General features: G+C 35.0%; 1 protein-coding gene across 1 annotated transcript in view; it reads left to right on the top strand.

The window, feature by feature from the left end:
* LOC135083359 (zwei Ig domain protein zig-8-like) overlaps positions 1-25347 on the top strand; it is a 190914-nt gene that overhangs the window by 120208 nt on the left and 45359 nt on the right. Inside the window, exon 2 of the mRNA XM_063978096.1 lies at positions 15221-15407. Coding sequence (XP_063834166.1) covers positions 15290-15407 — 118 coding nt within the window. The 5' untranslated portion in view covers positions 15221-15289. The remainder of the gene's footprint in view (positions 1-15220; positions 15408-25347) is intronic.

Here is a 25347-nt window from a genome sequence, read left to right as displayed (position 1 = left end):
ATCACACCTCTGAATAGTCACATGTCCAATTGTTGTACTACATAATATTTTGTTTTGCAACATTTTTGATATTTTCTAAAAACCACAATAAACAAATTGGACATGTAATGTGACAATTCAGAGGTATGATTTATTTATAGGTGATCAAAGATGTGGTATGTTAAGTGAAAGACATGCGTAGGGTTTGAATGTCCAATCTTTAATAATTCGAAAAGTACAAATTTACTTAAAACTAAAATATAGCTAACTCAACACATTGAATGTGACACCATGTTGCAGTCACTAATTAGAATATAAATGTTACAGTACAACTAATAAATCAGTATACTTCACCTCCCCGAAAAGTACATATTACACCCCCGCTATTAAGAGCCATTTCACAAAAATATTCCGCGCGAATTTAGGTAAAAGCTGTCAACGCAACGTCAAAAGAGTAAAAAGAACGCTGAAATGGACAAAAAAATCTTGAGCCGTGACCGTATTAAGACTTGATTTAAGTTATTAATTTTAAGGTAGAATGAGGTATTCAAACTTGATTAATTAATTTAAATTTTTAATAGAGTTTATTAAGTCTTTTATATTTCGATTCATAATGAAACACGAATAGGTATAATATGTAAAATATATATTAAGTACAAAATAAAGACAGTCACATAGTGAAAAATAAATCTGCCCCCTTACAGCTCCATCATCGGACCCTGGATACGAATAATGAAACACGAATAGGTATAATATGTAAAATATATTAAGTACAAAATAAAGACAGTCACATAGTGAAAAAAAAATCTGCCCCCTTACAGCTCCATCATCGGACCCTGGATACGAAATATTCGTCAAGGCGAATCACACAAGCCCAAACTCCATATAGTTCTATTGTTTTGTTACGGAGGTGGCCATTGCATCTCCTCCAGATCCATTATCAGACAGTGCTAAGAAATAAATAAATAAATATTATTATAAGTAAACAAATAACTAAAATAATTCATCTTACTATCTTACTTTTTACTAGTCTTACTAATATTATAAATACGAAAGTTTGTGTGGATGTCTGGATGTTTGTTACACTTTCACGCAAAAACTACTGAACAGATTTTGATGAAACTTTACAGTACAGTACAGCAGTACTAGGCAGTCTGTGTTCAACTATCACTCGGGTCGGACGTTCCTATCGCAAGACCTTTGGTTCACTCAGTTCCGATACGACTCTAGTGCTGTGTGTAATTATTTTCGTTAATACACTGAGTTTATTAATTTCTACGAGTGGATTTCATTTTGCCTGAGACCTACGCCATGAACCCTGAACCAGAAGACCCTGTCGCCAGCGACAGCGACGCTCATCCATCCCTGGCGTCGACCAGAATAACAATGTATAGGCTATAATTTATGACGATCTGTGACAAACTAAATTTCAAGCGGGTGAAGCCGCGGGCAATACTACATATTTCATACTAGCTTTTTGCCCGCGACTTCTTCTGCGATGAAGTGGAAAATGGTTCTAATAGAATTAAAATATTCTAAGAAAATTAATTTTGTTAAATGATTATATTTTTTGATATAAAATCTACACATCATTATGTTTAAATATTTGAATACTTACAAAATTATGAGATCTTTCTAAAACAAAATCAAAACACTACACCTGCCGCAGATTTCTTTGTAAACAATGTTTTTTTGTTTTTCCTTCAGGTGCTAAAATCACCAGGCTATTGTGTGCGCATACTCTGGAGTATTCCACATACAACTGGTCGTCGGAGAAGCATAGATTTCCATTAAGTCTACTCCCGCTACCATATGGAACTCCGCTAAAACTCGTGAGGGTGCCAACACTTGCTTTTGTATCGAAAATTAGTATGAGCAGCTGCGCACGCGGTTGCCCGTTGCAGGCTCTATGCAACCACACTATTTTAAACCGTGGTCCCTAAGCATGAGATGGGAAACTGCACTCTCTTGAATTCTCTTGAATTTGATGGTGTTAGGGGAATCCTAGGAATGAATACAGACTTTCCAATGGAATCTCCTCATCAATATTGCGAAATTGCGAGTTGCAATGCAATGTTACGTTTTCACTTGTTATTTTATTGTAATCTGACCTTGATTTTTCAAACACGTGTCAAAATAAAAAAAATAATTTAAATCAAAAGTACTAAGGAATATTTCATTGATATCAACTTAGAAACAAGCACAGATCACAGAAACTAAAGGGAAATGTGACAAGGGACAAATTGGAACATATTGCTTGTGAAAGCAATGATGACAGTAGCGACGTCATTATGTAAACAGTTTATATTGCTTGCATAGTACTAAAGATTATTCGAACGTTGAATACTGATACCGCAATGGATAATGAGCACATAATTTGATTTCTTTGTGTGTGTGAATTTCTAATACGACACTGAGTTTCGAACTCAGCGTATTACTTAGCATCTCTCTATATTTCTATGGAACCAAGTTATCTCCAAAATAACATTCCACACCTTTTTAACCTAGTCAGGTAATAATTTTAATAAAATACGAAGCACGTCATCTATCAATAGGATATTTATAATGTATATTTTAGAAGTTAATAAATTATGCATAAAATATAAACACTTTAGAAGTTTAGTTAAATCGTAGAATTTCTGAAAAACAAGTACTAAAATCGTACTGAAAAAAAAAGTATTAACATGTTATCTAATTTATTTATTAAACGTCGAATTTTATCAAAGATTTTGGACTAAAGTTTTTGAAAATATTTTATAGCCTACATAGAAAAAAATTAGGATTCTAAATCGTGAAAGAAATTTTTTTCGGAGCCTATTGCCTCCAAACAAACAAACAAACAAACAAACAATTAAATCTTTCCTCTTTTATTAGTATAGATTTAACAACAAAACAAAACGCTTCTTTTTCTTCTTCACGAAACAAAACTCAAAGCGGATAAATAAATAAACAAATCTTTGGACAATTTCACAGCGCCATCTAGTCCAAAAGTAGGCAACCAATATGCTTGTGTTAAGGGTGCTATCATAATGGATATACTTTTTTATAATTTATTTATTAAATTAAATACATGGTACCTACATATTATACATAGTTACACCCAGATCCGTCAAAGAAATTAAAATTCATCATTTCAATTTCTGCTCGGCCGGCCGACTCGAAACAGCCTCTCGGCATAGTATCAAATGTATTTGGTCGCCGTACAAATCACCGCTTTACGACACGAACGCACGTAAACGTCACGGCGGGAAAAATGACACAGGTCCTGCCTTGACGGGCGCTCGCGCCATACTAATCGATGTCGGCTTGCGCATTGTAATTTATACTGATATTCACATCAATATTTTGACAAAGTGGTTACTAATATTTAAACAATAACTGTAGAAATTAATTCTACAATGAATATTCTTTATTTTGGGATACTTTTATTGCAGTTTATGCTGTGTTTTTAAACCAAAAACCACGATCAAAATGTGACGTTAATCTTCAAATTTGCCAAATTATTTTTAGATTTTACTCAATAATGGTAATGAAATTCAAGAATCTATTTCATTAATGGACTACAAGAATGTATGTCCGATGATTACTATATATTTTTAAGCTTATTATATGAGCATAAATAATAGATACAGGACTTTGAAAATGAGTCTGCGGCAATTTTTTCGTAAAATGGTTGTAGGAGATGGGGCACTGTGAATTAAGCAAAAGAGTTTTAGTAAATCCGTTTCATTAATGGTCAACAACAAGGATTGACCTATCTTTCGCAGTTATTAAATAATCTCTGGGTGTTGCTTAAGATAGTAATTCATGCTTCCAAAATCTTAGAAATTCGCACGAAAATGTAAAATGGCTCTTAAAAGAAAAAAAAAAGTAATGCAATGGCATTAATTACTTTTTTTTTGTCTAAGCAATATGAAATTAAAATACATTACAGTTTTTTATGTATATAACATTTTTGTATTATTTTTATGTGTTATAAATTCTTTATTATTTTTTAATATTATGACATTAGGTGAAATGTCCTTGATTACAACATATGGACCACTGTAAACATTATCAAGCTTATTTCCCACTTGATTTTTTAACAATATCAAATCTCCTTTCTTATAACTAATGGAATTACAATTCTTATCATAATACATTTTTCTTGTTTCCTTACTAACTAAAAGATTTTGCTTGGCTTCCATTTGTGCTCTCTGTAAACGGTACTTCATTTGTAAAGGGTAATCATCATAGTTATACAAGGGTTCAATTGGTAAATTGAAATTACTAGGTAATGAGCATAATTTTCCAAATACTAGTTCGTATGGTGTGTACTTCGTTTCAGTGTGTACGGTGGTATTGAATGCAAAGCACCAGTAGGGTAACCATGCACTCCAGTCTTGTTTATTGGACTCGCACTGAATTCTGAGAAAAGCTCCTAAATTTTTATGTGTGTTCTCTAATGCACCTATTGTTTCGTGATGGTATGCAGTTGACTGTAGTTTATTTATTTTTAGAATTCTGCAAATATTGGTCATTATTGATGAAGTAAATTCTGTTCCTTGGTCTGTAATAATTGAATGTGGTAAGCCAAATCTTAAGATAAAATTATCTACAAAACTCTTAGCAACACTTTCAGCATCCTTTCTCTGCAATGGATAAGCTTCAACAAATTTTGTTAAATTACATTGAAGCGTCAATGCATACTTATGGTTAAAATTATCTACATCTAAAGGTCCTATTAAATCTAAACTTACAACTTCAAAAGCGGTGTTAGCCGTTGTCGTAATGACCATGGGCTCCTTAATTTGTTTATTAGTAAACTTATTAATTTGACATTGTTTACATTTTTTAACATAGTCAATGACGTCATTTGTTAATCCTGTCCAAAAATAATACTTTTTAATATTATTTATCATTCTGTTAACGCCTGCGTGGCCACTCGTAGGTAACAGATGAAAGTCGTTCAAAATTAATATTTTATCTTCTCTATTAGTAACACGTAATACATCTTTAATTACGACGATACGTGGCATCTCCACAGTATCCATTTCTTTCAATAAAAATTGAATATATTTTTCATTGTCTTTACTTTTCACAATAACGAGCTCGTGAATATTAAATTGTTTACATAATAACACTAATTCTCTCGTCAGCACTTTGAAAGTAGATGACGATCGAGAAAATAGGTAAATACAACATTTAGAGGTCACATAAATACAATTGCCTGATTGGCTTTTAATTATACTATCATCATTTTTAAAATTCATCAAATCTAACTCATTTTTTGTTGAACAAATAATAAGTTCTATTCCATTACAAGGTTTTTTCAGAATTTCTACAATTTTAGGTTGATCAGGCCTTGAAATCGTAGAGTTCTGGTTTGTCAGATCCGTGATATTTTTATTTTTATTAATTTGTCGCTGTTGTGCTCTAGTAATGACCGATACGATATTACAATTTAATTGCTTTAATTCTGTACAAGTCATCGGTAAACGGCTTAATGCGTCTGCAGCAGCATTATCCTTTCCCGGGACATGTTCAATGACAAAATCGTACTCTTCCAAATATAAACGAAATTTTGTTAATCTACTTGACGGATCGGTCATGCTAAAAAGATAAATAAGAGGTTTATGGTCGGTCAAAATTTTAAACTTTTTACCATATAAATAAGGTCTAAAATGTCTTATAGCCCATACTATTGCAAGCAATTCCAATTCAATTACGGGATATCTTGTTTCAGCAGGGTTCAAGTTGCGGCTAGCGTATGAAACAACTGTTCCATTTTTATTTGATAAGATAGCGCCTAAGCCAGTTTTTGAAGCATCTGTTTGTAATACAAATATATTACTCTCAGAGAAATCGGGATATTGTAGTACAGGTGGGTTACAAAGCGCCTGTTTTAAAGTGTGAAAGGCTGTTTCGCACTCGGATGACCAAATAAATGGTACATTTTTCTTACAAAGTTTATTTAATGGATATGCTATACTAGCGAAACGTGGGATAAATCTTCTATAATAATTTGCAAAGGCGACAAATCGCTTTACGTCGTCGGTGTTTAAGGGCATGGGATAATTGTGTAAAACCTCAATTTTTGATGGATCGGGAAAAATGCCTTTAGAAGTTATTTTATGGCCTAAATACATAATTTCATTACGTAAGAATTCACACTTGAGTGGATTAAGTTTCAAGTTGACTTTGCGAAATCGTTCTAGGACGCTAATTAGGTTTTTGTTGTGACATTCTAATGAATTTCCAATTATTATGCAGTCATCTAAGTAAACAAATGCCTGCTTATAATTTAACCCTGACATGGCTATTGTCATAAGTCTGGAAAATACGCTAGGACTGGTTTTCAATCCCATAGGACATCTTTTCATCTGATAAGTCTTATCTGTTGTAAAAGCTGTCATTTTCCTTGATTCTTTATCTAGTGAAAGTTGGTACATTTTATCGACTGTGAAAGCTGTGTATTTTCTGCTATTTTCATCTAAGGATAATTGATAGTAAGATTGTGATAAGTCTAATTTTGAAAAGTAAACACTACCTGAAAGAGAATCTAGGATTTCAGTAATATTTGGTAATGGAAATTTGTCGTCTTGAATAACATTATTTAATTGTCGATAATCAATCACTAGTCGCCATTTTTTCTCACCGGTTTTATCAGATTTTTTGGGAACAAGTAGAACGGGGCTAGACCATTCAGATGTCGATTCCTCAATAATGTCGTTATCTAACATGTCTTGTATTTGTCTTTGTAGTTCTGACTTAAGAGCGTGTGGTATTCTGTATGGCTTTTTATAAATGGGAGTGGTATTATCCTTTAATTTAATAGAATGTTCCATCAAGTTGGTAACTGATAGTTTATCTCCTGGTAATTGAAACACATCGGCGTACTTCGCACAAATGTTTTCAATACTGATCTGCTCCTCTTTATTTAAATATGAACTCAAATCAAGTAATTCAAACAATGTTTTAACTCGTTTAACAGATAAGTTATTTTCACTAAAGTTACACATCTCAAAAGAATTCAAACTGTGCACTTCTAAATATGAAAAGTCAATAAGTTGTTCTTTATCGGTCGTATTTAAGATACGTATTGCAATTTTACCATTTTTTGGTTTTGCAATAATTCCCGCTATGAATATTCCGGGATGCGAAGGGATTTCGCTTGCTAACACTACACAATCACTACAGTAGTTAGTAGGAATGTATTTAATAATCTCGCAACGCGGCGGTATAGTGTGAACATAACCATTATTACCAATTATCTCGGTTGTGATTGAACACCCTTTATATGATAAAGTTAAGGTGCAATCTTTATAGTTCACTACTGCGTCATATTTTAAGAAAAAATCTTGGCCTAATATTCCATCGGCCGAACATGACATATTTTCAAAAATATAGAATTTTTGAGTAAATACTCTCCCATCAAAATATAAATCTAGAAAAATATATCCTATTGAAACTAAATTACCACTTATGCCTTTAATGGTTATTCTATCTCTAATTATTTTATCTACTATATTCGGATAGTGTTTAATCCATTCATACTTAATTACACAAAGACTGGCGCCAGTATCTACTAGTAACTTAACTTGTATATCCTTATCTATTAAGCTTGAGATTACGCTATTATTATTGTAACTCAAAATGAAATTACTTTTTTCATTGGCCTCGAAAAAACTCTATGTTATTGGAAACGGTTTCGGGTTCATTTCCGTCCGAAGACTGCTGAGCGAGGTGCACGCGCGGCGCGCCTTGCGATCGTGCGTCATCATAGCCACGACCGCGGCCGGCGTTCATGCTTTGATTCGAATTACCTAAAGTGTTCCGCCAATTGTTATTCACATATTGACGATTATAGTTATTTGATCGGTTGAAATTATTACGAAAGTTTGAGTTGTTGTTGTAACTGTAATTCTGCGAATTAAAATTATTTGTGCGTACATTCGAATTTTGCCTATTATAATTATTTTGATAAGAATTTCGGCTATTACCTCTATTGAAATTACCACGATTTCCACGATATCCGCGATTTGAATTTTGAAAATGTCTAACTTTCATGACCTCGTGTTCGGTTGACATTGAATTTTCGTCAATAGCTGTAGTTATTGCTTCTGACAGTGACGAAAATTGTCGGGATGCTATAATTGTACTAAGTCGAGAGTCTGACAGACCGTCCGAAAATCTTTTTATGGCAATTTTTTCGTTAATTGGACGTAATATTTTGAACTTACTGTCATCGCCTTCGGCTTGTGCTAACGTCAATTTCACAAATAAATTCTCTAACTCCCTACCAAATGATTCTATAGACCTTTGGCCTTGTTTCGAATGCAGCAATTGGCTTTGGATAGCAACAGATGAGAGTTTCGGCAGTAATTTTAACTTCATATCTTTCACTAAATCAGATACATTGTCATAACTAGAGTCCATGCGTAATTTAGCGCTTTGGGACAGTCTAGTTTTTTGTACAAATGTAATTAATTGCAATTTTGACTGTTCATTTATCATAGTACTGTAAAGTTCAATGCCATCTATTAGTTGTTTAGTAACTGACTCCTGTCCCGTCATCACAGGTAACAAGGATATGGCTGTTTTAATGTCAAAATTAGGTAATTGTTCATTCGCCATTTTTGAAAGATTTGTATCTTGTACACTGACTAATGAAACAATTTTATTATAATATTCATTAATTTCCTCTACTAATTGGTTAATAAAAACAGTGCCTTTAGAACTAATCTCTGAACTTTCTATTTGCTGACACACTTGAGACAAAATACACCCCAATTTATTATACTCAACTTTTACTTCATATAACTTTTTCAAGGCTAGGTCTGATTTCCTTCTTTCAGGACCTAGTTTGATCAAATAATCTTTATAATACTTCAACGTATCTCGCAATCTAATTAAATCATCACTCATAATAATTAAGTAATTATTTCCGTACAAAGAGCACTTACAATGAGTGTATTTTTATACATTTATGTCACGAAAATAAAATAAAGAAACAATATTTAAAAATAGCACTTACTTAATAACATCTTAAACGCAAGGAATACGATAGCTGGCCGTTGTGGTCATCGTAGCTGGCGGGCTGGCTGACCTGGTTGGCTCGCTGCAGGACGGGTAGGCTGGTGCTCGAAGACCTTGGCAGCAGTGATGGGTGGGCCGGGCTATACCCTGGACTCCGTGGGCCGGGATTTCCCTGGACTCCGCTCGAACATGGGCCGGGCTATACCCTGGACTCCGTGGGCCGGGATATCCCTGGACTCCGCTCCTTCAATTCTTCTTTAAGGTGTGGCCGTTAGCTCAAGAGTTGACGTGGCATTGTTGGCCAAATTAAGACGTGTCAACTCACGGCGCAATGCTTTCATAGCTTGGTGACGGCATTTTTTGAAGAGGTAGTATGCGAGTGAAACCACCAAAATGATGAGTACTGCGATCACCAGAATTTCAGCAAGTTGTAGACCCGAAGTTTTTTGCGTGTTGGCGTCGCCGCTGGCAGTTTGGCGATGATAACTTCTTCTTTGCTTTGCTTGTGTCCCATTTTGAAATGCAGCTAATAATGTTCTTCAATAATTTGTTCAATTTTCTTGTAGTTTCTAGAGTCTTGCCGGTTGATTTTCGCCAGTTGTTCTTGAATCTTCAGTTTCTTTAGGCAGGGTCGCCATGTGGTATGTTAAGTGAAAGACATGCGTAAGGTTTGAATGTCCAATCTTTAATAATTCGAAAAGTACAAATTTACTTAAAACTAAAATATAGCTAACTCAACACATTGAATGTGACACCATGTTGCAGTCACTAATTAGAATATAAATGTTACAGTACAACTAATAAATCAGTATACTTCAAAGAACACTAAAAAAATCATTTAACTGGAGTCCACTTTGATCATCTTGGTGATCAAAGCCAGGTGATCAAAGTGGAATAGATAGACCATTAACCCCTATGAGAACTCTTTTGAGACTTGTAGCACAGTATATATATGAGCTAAAGTTTGATTTATCTACTGTGCTTGTAGTTTCCGAGACTTCGTGATGAGTGAGTGAGTCACTTAGTCATTCAATGACCTTTCTTTCTACTAAAATTACATGTACTTATAGTAAATATCATTCAAATCAAATAAGTAAGTACCTACCAACCTAAGTAATTAAAATAAAGACCCTATCAAAAAATTTACAAATTACATACAGAAAATAAAAACGAAGTAATTCTTATCCTATTTAACTACAATCGCCCACGCGCCCATCCCATTTGTCCGCCGCTGAACCGTACCCTAATATTCATCTCGGTAGATGGCGGCACATAGTAAGAATTTGCAAGGAAGTTTGTAAAAAGTCACTAATTAACACTTTGATTTGCTCGTTTAAACCCAGTGAATGATTCAAATAGGTACATACAGTGAATGGTTCAATTACATAAAATATATTTATTTATTAAATTTTCAATATTATTTACGAACAGCGCTATTCATAGTACATGTAATATTTAGTTACTAATTTACTATGATGTCGATAGATGGCGTTTGACAGCTTTGCCTTCATGAATATTTACGTACCTCAAAAATGTTTTTCAGGCGCAAGAAGATTTTAACCAATGACGATAGATGGCGCTTTTCCACGTCTTATGAAAATCCTAAATATTTTACGGGACCCTATTTTTTTCCAGAATAAAACTTAGCCTATGTTACTCGTGAGTTATGTAGCTTTCGAATGGTGAAAGAATTTTTAAAATCGGTCCAGTAGTTTTTGAGCCTATCCATTACAACTAAACAAACAAACAAACAAACAAACAAAGTTTTCCTCTTTATAATATTAGTGTAGATTAGTTGGGATAATACAGCGCCCCTAGCGGTTACTTTTAAAAACTTAAATCATTTTAGTGTTACCACACTCATTAGTGAGCATTTGGTGTAATAAACTCATGATAAAGCCACAGCGGTAGAGTAGTGTCTAAACTATCAGTGATCAAGAAAAATATAATTTAGAGACAAATTGATTACGTACTACTAAACAGAATTTAACTAATGCGAAAAAAGGTGACAGTTTCACCTTTTTTTGTCCTTACTTTTAAAGAATAAACAAATCCAAAAGAAAAAAAAACGTAATATCGTCAGTTGCAGGTTCACTTGGGGTAACTGACAAAATACAGTTTTTCAGTAGAGCCGTTTAAAGTTTTTTTTCGTCTTAAATCGGACATAACTTTTTTTCTTTTTAACCTTTTTTAGATCTGTTTTTACAGAAATGCTTAGAATTCTACGCGGTTTTAGATTAAATAAAAAGAATTATCTAATATGTCTTAGTTAAGGAAATAAATTGCAGTTACACCAATGTACTTTTGTACTTTTGACAGTTACACTAATTTTACACCAAACTTTTGGAAAAAACATAGGTCAAATTGGTGTAAGTACTGCCAAATTTAAAATAATTTGATGTATTTGCTGGGTTTTGTTTACTTAGTTGCTGTATAATTTATGTAAAAGTATTAAAAAATAAGAGAATTCATGAAAAAAATTACATTTTGTCGTTTTCTTTATTTTTTTTAATTTTTATAATTTTTATTTATTCATTAAAAAATGTTAAAAAAAGCCACGAAAATCAAGAAAATATGTGTATTTAATTTTTTTAAGACAGAACTATTGAAATAACTAAAGTATTACTGTGAAACTAAGTAATTTAAATATTTTTTTAAGCTTTGACTTACCAATATCGTATTTAGCTCTACGGGGCAACTTATACTGAAAACTAAATGGATCTAATTTCCCCTCTTTATAGCAATGTTGAATTAAGGTCATGTGTACTACAACAGTAAAAGTAACAGAGTAACAACAGGTTAATGTTAGCAACGCGCAGTGACGCCTAGTTGGCTGGATAGTTTGCTCAATTTCGATATTTTTTTTTGTTGAGTTAACTTTAACTTCTTTAACTGATACTGCTGGTATAATAATAATGTAATATGCCTTAAAACTTTCTAAATTCCTATTTTATTTCATGTTATAAACCTTAGCAAATCAGTGTAATTGCAAAGTTTTATAGCAAAATTTTTACATTATTACAGATACACCAATTCAACCTGGTAAAATTATTACAATGTCAGTTACACCAAAATTGTGAAGGAAATCTGAAAAGTTCACACCTGAAAATGTCCGTGTAATTGTAATTTTTTTAAAGCTAGAATTTTTTTACGTACACCATTCGAAAGAGCAGAAAAAACTAAGAAAAACTGTATATTTAACTCAAAAACCGTATTTTGTCAGTTACCCCAAGTGAACCTGCAACTGACGATATATTCGGACTAAAAAGTTAGTATAATTACTTTTACTGCTCTATTTTATGGCAAATATCCATCAACTATTAAGGATCAATTAGTGAATAAACAGTAAGGCTTTCAGCGTAGTTAGGGTATTATGAATAGGCCTCAAGGGACAAGGAAGCTTAATAAGCTAATACCGTAATAGGTTGTTCACCAAAGGCAAATAAGGTCATAGACAATACCTTTATTTATTTTTATTCAACCCTTAGAGATAAAAACGGCTGTCGACAAAATCAGACTTTTGTCTGAGGAAAAGGAGGACCTATTTTTAGAAACGACATTGCGAAAATAGAAGACGAAATAAAATTGATTCTGAGAAAGTAATCTATCCGTCTTACTCGATAAGTGTCAGCACGAGTTATTTTGTGTGTAGGTAAAGTTTTATAAAATTGATATTTTTACTCGTACTACATTATTAATAAATAGTATTAGGCTGAGTTGCACCACCTAACTTTGACCGTAACAATAACGATAACCGGTGTTTTGTGTATGGAGTTTGACAGATTTTTGACGTTTATTAAAGTCAAATTAAAATGGTGCCTCCCAACCTTAGATAGCCAAATAAAAATGTTAATAATTCCCTTCATCTAACCTTCAGTGCAATAATAATTATGAACATGAAACTTTACTAACTATTGCTCCCACAAGGTGATTGGACGCGAAGGCCTTTGTTGTGTTGTACTTAGATTTATAACTAATGAAATATACTAATTAAAGTTAATGAATGTATCTAATGAGAGATCCTTAAAACGGAGGTCCAGGCAAATCGGGCAAAAAAAATGTAGGTAATATTTGTTCACCTAGTAGGTACCATCTTTCATTCTGTGATTTGTAACATTTTCAATGAGGAAAAAATCCCACACACAATTAAATAAAGATTAGGGTCACTATATTTAAAAATATAGTACACTAGCGGCCGCCCGCAACTTCGTACAAGTGGATCCCGTTTTACTCCCTTAGGGGTGGAGTTTCGTAAAATCATTTCTTATCAGATGCCTACGTCATAACATCTACCTGCATGACTTTCAGCCCGATCCGTCCAGTGGTTTGGGTTGTGCGTTGATAGATCACTATGTCAGTCAGTCAGTCACCTTTGAGTTAAAGGTATATGTATATTTAGATTTTCTATCCCAATTCTGTTAACTACGGATCCCCAAGACAATTTTTGCGGAGGCTGGGAAAAATTGTATCTGACGGATTAGTTCAATGTATATGGTTACAATTCCCAAAAGGTTGATGTTTTTACCGACTCACATAAAGGGAATACTCGTGAATAAAATATTTTCCGCTTTGCGTACAAAGTTTTACTTCTTTTGTCTTCGGAATACATAATTCTAAAACAATAAGTTTAGGGGATCACTCAACGTCAAAGTGTTGGGGACTTGTCATGAGTATCTTCGTATAGATGACCGATTAGGTTAGGCAGGACTTATGAATAACTGGACTTACTTGCCTTTAATTCTGATACTCAAAAACTGTTGTATACACTAATATAAGAATATTTGATTGTTTGTATTGGATAGGCTCTGAAACTACTGGACCGATCTAAAATTTATTTCACCTTTAGAATCCTACATTATTTCTAATCAATATAGGCGGTACGATGTTCGCCGGGTCAGCTATTTAGTATAAATACCTAGTTTTAATTTGCATGATATGAAAAAATTCAACGTTTGTTAGAATTCGGCAGAATCCCGATAATCTGAGGATTTTACTGAAATTTAATATTTTAGCACTAATATTTTGAACTAACCAATGGCTGAAAATGCTACAAAACATATTTTATTGTTTGTACGTACACGATTCTTTTTATTGGCCTGTGATGGCTCTTCGTAAAAAATCTTTGCGAAGAACATGACGACTATTGATGGCTATCTTCTCAAAGATGACAAATTATAATCATCATCAAATTATAATCAGAAAAATATCTCCCCACGACCTTGTTTATACCTTTTGCACAGCACATAAAACATTCTGGCGTATAAAGAAAATTTCTCAAAGACATTAAAACTTGCAGGCCCAACTCCGGTGATTCTAAGAGACAGTCTTAATGGGAAGGGAAGTTCGCAACTTTCTTTGTGAGCGGTAAACTCTCTAATTGGAAAGTTTCATGGATAACCGACCAAAAAATGAGCGTCCGACGTTTTGAATATTATGTTTATGCGTAGGTAAACATAATTAAGAGGGTAGAGAAAATTGGGCTTTATTTATTAGAACTTCAAGGTCAATAATAAAAAAGTACCAATAGATCAATAAATATGATGACGTAATGCTTCTGTGACATAATTTATTCCCTTCTCTAATTATCTCTAAAAAATTAGAAGTTAAGCGTAGATACACAAATTTATTTTGAGGCAGTTAATTATTATGTTTCATGTTTTTGCTCTACATCGTTTAAGGGCCCTCGCTCACGGCGACTTTTATGACTTTTTCTAGCATCGCTACTAACGCGCGTTAGTCGCATTTGCAACGCACTACAGAAGTGATGCCAACGCGCTACTAACACGCTACAGTAGCGCGACTGCATCGCTACAAAAAGTCGCAGTGGGTGAGGGCCCTAAGATTCCTACATTCCTATGAAAGCAATAATTGGTTTCGTTAAGGTGTGTTTGGATAGTGTCCATATAATTTTGGCATTAGATTTATATGTTTCGAGTTCTAAATCAGAGAATTGAGATTTTTGAGATTGAAGTAAGGTTGAGTTATTAACTTTTTGGTTACTTTGGGTGTCACGAACTATGTGTTTGACGTTGACTGTACCATAGAAAATAGGCGCAAAAACTACCATTACGTTCTGCACTTTGCTCTACGCCTTCTGCATAAATGCATAGGTACTCTGTATATCTTTCGTTAAAGTTTGAAGTTGCCTGGATAAATGCGCGTATAATTTCGCAATAAATCTGAAGTTTCCTTTCAGCCATTATAAACTCTCTTTTGTCCTCAGATAATGCATCCGCATCCATTTCGGTCCACCGCCACCGAGCCATACAGCGAATGGATGAATGGCTGAGCCATGCCTGCGCTGGTGTGGAGCCTACGAGCGCAGACGATGTGCCCGCTCGGCCACCAGCTTAAGGCAGGGCTCGTCGTCATCGTGGTTATGGTGCTGGGATTCTTTAACGAGAGCCAAGGTGAGTTCTGGATTTTTAACTTTGAATTTTGCGTGTACTATGTTAGGGTTACATTTTTTATGGAGCAAGGCTTCTTTAATAAGAGCCAAGATGATTAAAAGTATCTAGATCATTGTGTTGAGTCAAATTTGAATGGCTGAGCCATGCTAACGCATTGGTTGAACCATGCCGGCGCAGTGGCTGAGCCATGCCGGCGCAATGGCTGAGCTATGCCATCTACAAGTACCGAAGATGTGCCCGCACAATCACCAGCTTAAGCATACCTTTAATGTTAAGTCTACTTTAATCTCGCATCTGTCGGCGACACTGACGCCATAGTTGATAACATTGTCCCTCAATAAAGCTACAGACACTAAAGCGACGAGCTTCAATATCTGGATGACTGGATAGTCAGTCTCATAATGAACAAAGCTTGTCAATAGAGACATGTATTGATAGATACGATAATATAGCACTTGATACCTAGCTTACTGAGCTCTCTTTTTGAATCAGGTTTACTGGTAGTAACTGTCTGATAACTGAATTCAAGCAAGCATGTATTACGGAATACATTGAGATATTCGATCTAGTAGAATTTGTAGTCTAAGCACAGAATAATAATAAGTACTACGTACAGAAGTTTTACTTCGCGAAGGTATTTAAAAAAATGTATGCTCAATGTCAGTAACAATATGGTGTAATTTAGCCTGTCTCAAGAGTCAAGCACCATTTTGTTGACAAACGTCAGTGATCGGCACTGCGCCGAAGCTATAGGGCTGACTTCGGTAAAATGATGTGACGTGAGGTGCCAAACTGCGGAAAATGGCGGAGGAAATACATGATTTAGCATGAATTATCATGAATAATATTAACTACTTATGAACCTCTCAGTGTCTTGAGGCAACTTAAAAAAGTACATTCTGTGTTTTTATTATTATTTAGGCAGTTAAATACTGCACAGTATTTAGTACACCATTTTCTTTATTTTCTTCCATCATACACAAGAATACGCGTGCGTGAGTCAATGTTCGCTCGTATGTGAGGCCTTGTCGAATAGTATCCTGTAGGTGGGCCATCGTGCGTGTTTTGTTTTCGATGTAAACTCGCGGAGATGAACAGGCCTGGTCTAAGGCCCAGAACACACGGTGAAACGCAACTGCAACGAAACTACAACTTCTAATTACTTTTGAATTGCATCTAAGTTTCTGCCATAGATTCCGTTGAGAGACCACAGATGACGCGACCATTTCAAACCGGTTTCAAACTGGTAATAAAAGTAACTAGAAGTTGCAGTTTCGTTGCAATTGCGTTTCACCGTGTATTCTGGGCCTAACTCTAAGCAAGAACTCAGGCGATCGTGCAATACGACTTACAAATAGATATGATCAGAAACACCTATAATTGAAACAGTATCTGGATACCGAAACACGTCTATGAACCTACCCACAAATTGGTTTGGCCGCCTCCGATAACTAACTTACATACTACCCTCAATTAAACATAGTTCCTCCAAGTTTCTGGTTTGAACTACGTGGGCGTTATCTGTGGCAATTCATTTATCTCATACGTGATAGGAAGTTAGACTTCACTTCTTGTTCAATAACTAACGATGGTATAGTTTTTATCAATGGAATTATAAGTAATAACATTTCTTGGCAGTGGAAATCGGTATTCTTTCGAAGAAAATCTAGTATTTATGTAGAATTTGTTCAATCTCTAATAAGTGCGTAGTTAATTTAGATAAAATAAGATTAAGTTTTTTTTTATCCACTACGAGGAAGCTCTTGGCCTGTATCTCACCTGATGGTAAGTGACGATTAGGCCGAAGGTGGAAGCGAGCTTCACCCGGAATCCTCAACCACGGAGGAAGAAGTTTACTTTCAATCGTATACTTAAGGACGTTTATTTAAACAAAATAATACCTAGGATTCTTTTTCTTACGATTTGTTTTTAAAATTTATTTGCAAGCTTGCAACTCTGAAATCCCTGTGCTACTCATGGTGATCGAAAAACTGTAAAATTTTTGGCACTAGGAGTTAGCAGAGGGCTGAGTATGAGTTTAGGTACATCAAACTTGCCCGCCACAACTTCCGACGCATTTCTATGTGTCCTTGCCAAGAGTTTGTAGGTATATTATGTATGTCGTTTGAGTCAAAAATTCAAACGTTAAAGCAAAAGGCTGTCAGCATGTCGGCGGGTTTGGTGTTTAAACGCCTTAAGGTATTTCGGGGGTATAGCGACATTTGAATAATAAATATTATTACTTTGGACATTTTACACTGCGCCTTCTTGTCTCGAACTAAGCAAAGCTTTTTCTATTTATTATCTACTTAATAATATTTAATACAATGAGATGGTCCATCACCACGCATACTCTTTCGGTGGATATTTATGACGACTTAGAAAAAGAAATGCAAACACAATCAAGAGCCACCCATCTGATATATTTTCGATTAAGATGAGGTCGTAGGTACTGATGGTAGTATAAAAAATGATGATGACGATGACAGTTATTTCAATAATTATACTTTCAAACATACAAAAACCGACTTCAAAAACTAAGTCGCCTCAAAAAAAAGTCCACTAAAAATTAAAAAATATTTACGTTAATTATTAAATTAGGACAAATCCTAGAGACACCGATCATGGTCATCCATGATTGTTATTGAGTCGGTGCCAGTCTGCCAAAGGCCAAGCTCAAGAAACGTACTAAATATACTGGCACCTACTCCAAAAATATCCGAAACATTGTATGTTTGCATTCGGGATAGTAGTCTGGTACCCGAACCACCAAGACATCCACGACGTTCTGGGCCTAACGCATTTGATTTATAATAATAATTACGCTCCGCATTATGTGCTCCGCGGGCGCGGACGGTATTATTAAGTGCGGCGCAACCACGACTGTTGCACTTTTAGCAGCGATAAATTTTGTCAGTGTCAGTAGTTACGAGCGCTCTCACAAAAAACCGCGCTCGATGCGTATGTATGAAGATGGCGTATACTTACCTATTTGGTTCTACTATGCCCGTAGTGAACCTAACTGCATTATCTGTTATTTCAAAAGAAGCGTCTAATAAAAACACTGTTTCTATTCCTCCGACAAAGGGAAACTAAAGTAGAGTCTCCGTTATTCCATTATTGTCAGCAAAAGTTTTGATTTAAAATGCGAGAATCTACTCGGAGATGGTTTGAATCCCTTTTAATTGCTATTCGCTTACTTTGCTTGCATAAATAATTCCTTTATTTCTTCCGTGACATAGTTTGTATCTTCGCATTTTAAAACTTAGTTAATTTGAAGAAAATGTAAAAACTGTAGTTATGTAAAAGCCCACTAAAAGCAAATAATAAGATTAATGTATTTTACTTGAGTCGTAGTAATTTGCAAAGTTTGTCAATTTTATAGCTATATGTCTAGCTTTTAACTCAGGCAGGCCTGACAACGATATAAAAGAACTAGCGGCCGCCCGCGACTTCGTACGCGTGGACCCCATTTTACCTTCTCAGGGATTGAATTTTACACATACGTTCTAAAAAACCCCCATGTAAAATTTGAGCCATCTAGCATTTGTAATTTCTGAGATTTCGTGATGAGTGAGTGAGTCAGTGACCTTTCGCTTTTATAAATATAGAAAAAAATCGTTAAGTTAAAACTGCCAAAACTTTCACAAAAATTCTCTACACCATTTTTAGAATGCAACTTTTATACCAATAAAGAAACCACTATGTTTTACCACAGACAGTCCAAATTGGAGGCTCAATTCTTTTTGCGCACTGTTCATTTGTAAATGGACCATCCGCCAGATTGGTTGCATCCAGCTGATGTCCACTGGGAAACGAGTTCATCAGTTTTTAGGATTAGCGCTTGGAAAGCCTGTTTTAAAAGATTTTTCTTTGAGCCTTTTCCCAAACAATCCAGTTTTGCGGGATTCTGCATTACTGGATCCCGAAAAACTGGACTAGTGTCCTGTATGTAACTAGTGTAAGTTCATCATCATCATCATTTTCAGCCATAGCACGAACATAGGCCTTCCCCAATTATTTTCACAATGGCCGGTTGGTGACGGCTTGCATTCAGCGCCTTCCCGCTACCTTTATGAGGTCCAGTGTAAGTTTATACGGCAGTATTTTAATAATGTTTTTTACTGTTCATTTGTAAATGGACCATCCGCCAGATTGGTTGCATCCAGCTGATGTCCACTGGGAAACGAGTTCATCAGTTTTTAGGATTAGTGTTTCGAAAGCCTGTTTTAAAAGATTTTTCTATGCAACTTGTAACAGGGATTCTTTTGTTTTTGTGTTGTCTGTTCTTGGATTCATCCAGTGATTTTCTTTTTTTTGTAAATTTTTAATATCTTGTGACGTCACGTTCCTCCTTAACTCGCACATGAATAAAGGCTGAACATTCGCCAGTGGCGCCATACTGGTGAGCGCAATAATTGTGACGTCACACTCAACTGTTGAAAATAACTCTGTGCATTTAATAATACCTATATTTTTAAATAATGAAAACGGTAGCAATATTATAAAATTTGAAAATTGCCTCGCAAAAAAGTAAATTCGAATGTTAATGAACATTGGAATTATACCAAAATATTCATCCAGCCTATAAAACTAATTTACATAATAAACTAAACCCAATAACATGTCAGTTGCAGTCGATACAAAACATTTGACCAATACAAAGAACCCTTCGATCAGCAAACAACATATCGGTACATTATTTGTTTATTTGCCCAAACACGACAAATGTTTGGTCAACTAATGTGATTATATCGAGGCAAATAGATTTTGCTCGAATAAGTTGTCTGCCCCGAATACATTGTTGGTGCCAATGTTTGCCGTATTTGAAAATGGAATTTACGTCCGCACTGTTTGGATATAAAATTAAACAGTACAGGATTCGAGAGCGTAAATTTTAATGATTTCATTTCGAATAACGACTGTTTTTGCGAAGTACTGCTGAGTTTGTATTATTGTTTCCTTATAGGGGCAGCGTCAAAAGTTTGAAACAGAAAAAAACTGATATCTGCATTAAGAATTATTTTGACCAATGGAATTAATTGAGTTGATAAAAGAAACAATTTTAATTTGCAAACAATACTAAACGAATTTATTGCTTTTAATTCAAAGAAAGTTCTAGAAAATGTCACACTCTTTAAATGCTATAGAAATTAGTCTATCGCTCGTATTCACAAACGATACTTGCTAAAGTGAAGCAGCAAATCGAAACCACAGCGTTGAATAGAGCTTTGTGATTAGTTCACGTGTCCCCTGTGCGTCCACACGCACTGTGAGACCTCATAGTAATGTTTACGGGCGTAAAACTTCGTGGTAAAGTTTTACAGTCAGTAAAACATAATTGAAAATGGTAGTCAAACATTTGGGACGAATAAACTTATGTAAACCCTTAGAAGGACTTTGTCCAGTAGTGGACGTCATTATTGACTGAAACGAACGAAATAAAAAATCAAACAATGAACAACAGAAGAAACTTAAGTTTCTGAGTAAAATCACTGCGAAGCCATGACAAACCGATCACAAAGAACTAGTATCTCAAAGAGCAAAAGCGGTACAACTCAATACTGCAATTTCATGAACACCGACTCACTTCCCGGCAAACTTCACAATTATATTGACACGGAAGAAAGGATATTAACGAACTACCAACAAAGAGTACAATTCCGAAATCACAAGAAACAAAAGACATTTTAGTGTGCGCAGATGTTATTAATGTGTTTCATTAAGGCACGCCAAGATTATGAACGCTGGAAGTGTCTGGAGCAGGGTTGCCAATCTGTGGGGAAAGTATTTACTGACGGCCAATGGGGCAGCAAGGTTCTGGAGTGCAGGCCGCGTACCGGAAAACGCAGCGTTTGACGTCAGCCACGAGGTGGACCGACGACATCATAATGGTACAGGAAGGCGCTGCACGCAGGCCGCAACCAACTGGGCAACATGGAAAGCATTGGGGGTGGCCTATGTTCAGCAGTGGACATCCTATGGCTGAGATGATGATGATGACGATGATGCGGGCAAAGTGACGCTGACTGGGGAAAATTGGGGGATTTTAAGTATGAACACAATAGCAATAGAATTGGTCTGGTGAAGGTCGCGGGAGGTGCCTGGATGCGGGCGGCACAGGACCGGTCTTTGTGGAAGTTCTTGGGGGAGGCCTTTGTCCATCAGTGGACGTTATATCCTGAAAACAATGCAATATAACATCAAATTTCTGCTAGTCTTGATTTATTTCTTACAATTCATTACTCAAAACAGGAATTTATTTTTATAGATAGCCAGTTTCATTTAAATGTGGTATTAGTTTGTCAAATTTTTCTTTCCCCAAATGTGGGAAATTTTAGCATATCACTGTTGGCAACCCTGCTGGAGATGTCAAAATTAACGTTTTAGTGACAGCGGTGTTGGCGAAATTAGTGCTTAGTTTTTCAAGTCTGTAATTCTAGGTTTTGTTCGGCAGATAAAAAATAAATTAGTTGCTGTCATCCCCAAACTTAATAGGGAACACGATTACAATCTCTCATTAAAAAGTGGCACATTGTTTTCAGACACTATCTGCGTAACCTTTTTTGTTATTTTAAACTTAGCTAATAAAGTCACATCCATTAATTTATATCTTCGTCATAGCAATAATCACGAAAATGAAAAGACCCATTGTACCGTTGACGAAGACCATACTAATTACGTAATTAAGTCCGGTGGACTGTACTAGTCGCCTATTTTGAATTCATTGCTACAATTTCTATAACAGATTTGGTTTTATTCGTTCATTTCAGCCAAATGACGTCCACTGCTGGACAAAGATTTCCCCAAGGATTTCCACAACGACCGGTCCCGCGACCCTCACCAGATCGTCGGTCTACCTAGTGGGGGGCCTGCCCACACTACGTCTTCCAGCCCATGGTCGCCATTCGAGAACTTTTCTGCCCCAGCGGCCATCAGCTCTGCAAGCTATGTGCCCCACCCATTGCCACTTTATTTTAGCAATTAGGCTTTATTATTATTAAATAATCTTCGGTTTATTGACTAGAAATGTGTCTTGCAATCCTTTGATAACTTTTGCATAAAATAAAACTTTCTTAATTATTTTTATTTTGAGAGTAAAGACAAAGAAATAAGCTGGACCTAAACCAAGAAGACTATTTTAAATTATGAAAAGAGAGAGGATAAGTAGAAGATAATTATTAATAAAATTTATTATGAAACAATTTAGCTTCACAATTTTTTTCAGAAAATGTATAGGTATTCTTTCTTTCTCTTTGTTGTGGATAATGATTGGGTAAAGGTATATAAAACAAACTGTTCAGTACTTTTTTATCAAAACTACTAATTCTACGACTAATATACTACGCCGTTATTACCTATGATATAGATACAGATAATTCAATTACATTAAATCAAAATAATGCCTCGGTGCAAAATTTTAGCCACAGGCAAGATAAAGTAAGTAGGTTCACCCCCCTGAGATGAGTTAAATGTACTTACTTAATAAGTATTTCATTTGTTAAAAGCTATATTTTCGATATAGATTCTATGGTTTGAGTTACAGATTTAGAACTTTGAAGCTAATTTAATACAGGGTTCCATCAAAGTAAACGAATCTGGTTCAGTTTAAGTTTTTTTGTGTTGAAACTGAGGGTTTTAAATCGTTGTAATTTCAAAACCCTCAGTTTCAAGTCTGAATCAGAGGTAAAGTCAGAGTGAAATAGTTCGTAACATCCAATGTGGCCAAAAATTTATTTATTTATTTATTTATTTTAGGAATTACAAACAAATGTGTTACAAAAATTAACTTATCTACTAGACTTATGTATTATTTATGTGGTAACACATCCCACTACGTAATCCACATATTGATAATGAAACCATGTAATATAGAGCGAGGCAATTACAATTAAGGTACACCTTATAAACGCGGTGTAGCTCAACACCAAGAAGTAATTAATATTATGTTCAGACTTTTAATTATTAATTTAGTTTTGTTTTTTTTTTTTCATTTAATTTATCTTAATTTTAATTTGGTCACTTTGCAGAGTGTCTAAAATATGCTTTTTAAATCTTGAGGAACTCTGGGAAAAATCGATGCTATTAAAGTTCTTAAAAAGTTGACAACACAACCTTATAATATCAAAGATGTGTTATGAACTTTTTGGCTACTTTTGGATGTCACTAAATATTTGAAGCTGACTGTACTAGTCCATATAAAATTGTTTATGACCTTTAAAGAATGTTAGTTTAGAAATCATAAGTAGTAACATTTTAAATTCTAACTTATCTTTTGTAATAATTAATGAGGTAAGCTAATGTACTTTCTGATAAGGCATGTACAATTGTACAACCAAATTCATTTCATTGTTTGCAATAATAATGCGGAGTAAGCTTACTGTATCTAATTACACTGTGACTATGATATATCCTTTCATTAATAATATATTAAAGCTTGCTTCAGTACACTGATGAGATAGAAGATTGGGCCAATATACGAGCCATTTCTTTATGCATTTTTTATTAACGCTTGTACCAATATTGGATCTTTACAAAGGTTTATTAACCCTCAAATGTAATTTAGCTGCTAGTGTAGATTTGCTCAGCAAAAGGGGAGCGAACTTGCTTTTAACTGTGGAATATTCTAAGGAATAATATTGTCTAGATTATGGGAAAACGTTTAAGTTATCTCTTTTATCTAAGTGATAATTTGGATACCTAATGATGCCTTTCCCAAGGTCCGTAGTTCAGTTCTAGAGTGCGACACAAAAGATCAATTTTTCAGTTTGCTAAATGCTTTTGCGGGTTATAGCAGACTAAGCTACCATCAGTAGTCACTTAGGTAAATTGTAACAAAGGATAGTTGTGACATTGCCAATTTTGGAACTTGTTCGTATTTTAGTTAGTGCGCATTCATCTAACAAATTCTAGCTGTTGCGAGCTCGCTGATAGATAGTTAATAATTATTATGATTCCAAAAATCTATAATGTGACTTTATCGACTCCCCTCGGTCTTTTCTACTCTTTGTTCGGTACAGGACAGATTCTGGGATTGGACAGATCATATATCTTGTCTCCGAAACCGGGCCTCAATTTTAGAGCTAAATTATAAAGATACGTTAAGTAAATACACAATCGTGTGTCCTCATACCCATAATTATAGGTAGGTAACTTAAATTTTCACCTAATGACCAAAATATAATTTCATTTTTCCACACTCAGAAATTTTTCCTCTAATATCAGCAAACAGCTATGTATCCAAATCGCTTTTGCCAATTCCCCAACAAAGTTTTAGGTGTGTATTTGCTACCATTACCACTTACCTGGAGGAAGCTCCATGATAAAAAGTTAGCTCGTCCAATAAAGGCAAATTTCGCACCCGCGGGATGCGGTGTAAGGCTGGGTACACGTGACGCGCATTTTAGATTTTAATTTGAGGGATTGGGTAGATAAACAAAATTCCAAGGCACAGCTTATGTTGGAAAAAAACTCCGTTTTAGGCCTGAAAACCATTAAAAATATTTTTTATTTGCTAGAAATCAATAAGTTGACAACTCGTTGACGGGAAAAAACCGATGTAAAAACTTTAGTGCTCATTTCGTTAGAATTTTTAAAGGATTGTCAAAATTTGAACTCCACTTTCCATCAGGTAGCAGGTCATCATAAAAGTAGCAGGAAAGCACTGGGCGCAGGCCGCTACCAACCGGGAAACATGGAAAGCATTGGGGAAGGCCTATGGCTGAGATGATGATGATGATGATTTCCATCAGGTGAGAGGCAGGGTATAAACTGGCATACTGTGAATATTCGTTCTTTCGTTCGTTTCAGCCGAAAGACGTGCACTGCTGGACAAAGGCCTCCCCCAAGGATTTCCACAAAGACCGTTGAATTGTGAATATTATTCATGAGTTTTTTCAAAGGACTGTTTTTTGAACTTAATCAATTTGACCATTACTTT

Source organism: Ostrinia nubilalis, chromosome 23 (genome assembly GCF_963855985.1).
Source record: "Ostrinia nubilalis chromosome 23, ilOstNubi1.1, whole genome shotgun sequence".
NCBI classification, from domain to species: Eukaryota; Metazoa; Arthropoda; class Insecta; order Lepidoptera; family Crambidae; genus Ostrinia; species Ostrinia nubilalis.
Note: the sequence above shows the minus strand (reverse complement) of the source record. Positions and strands in the feature narration are given on the sequence as shown.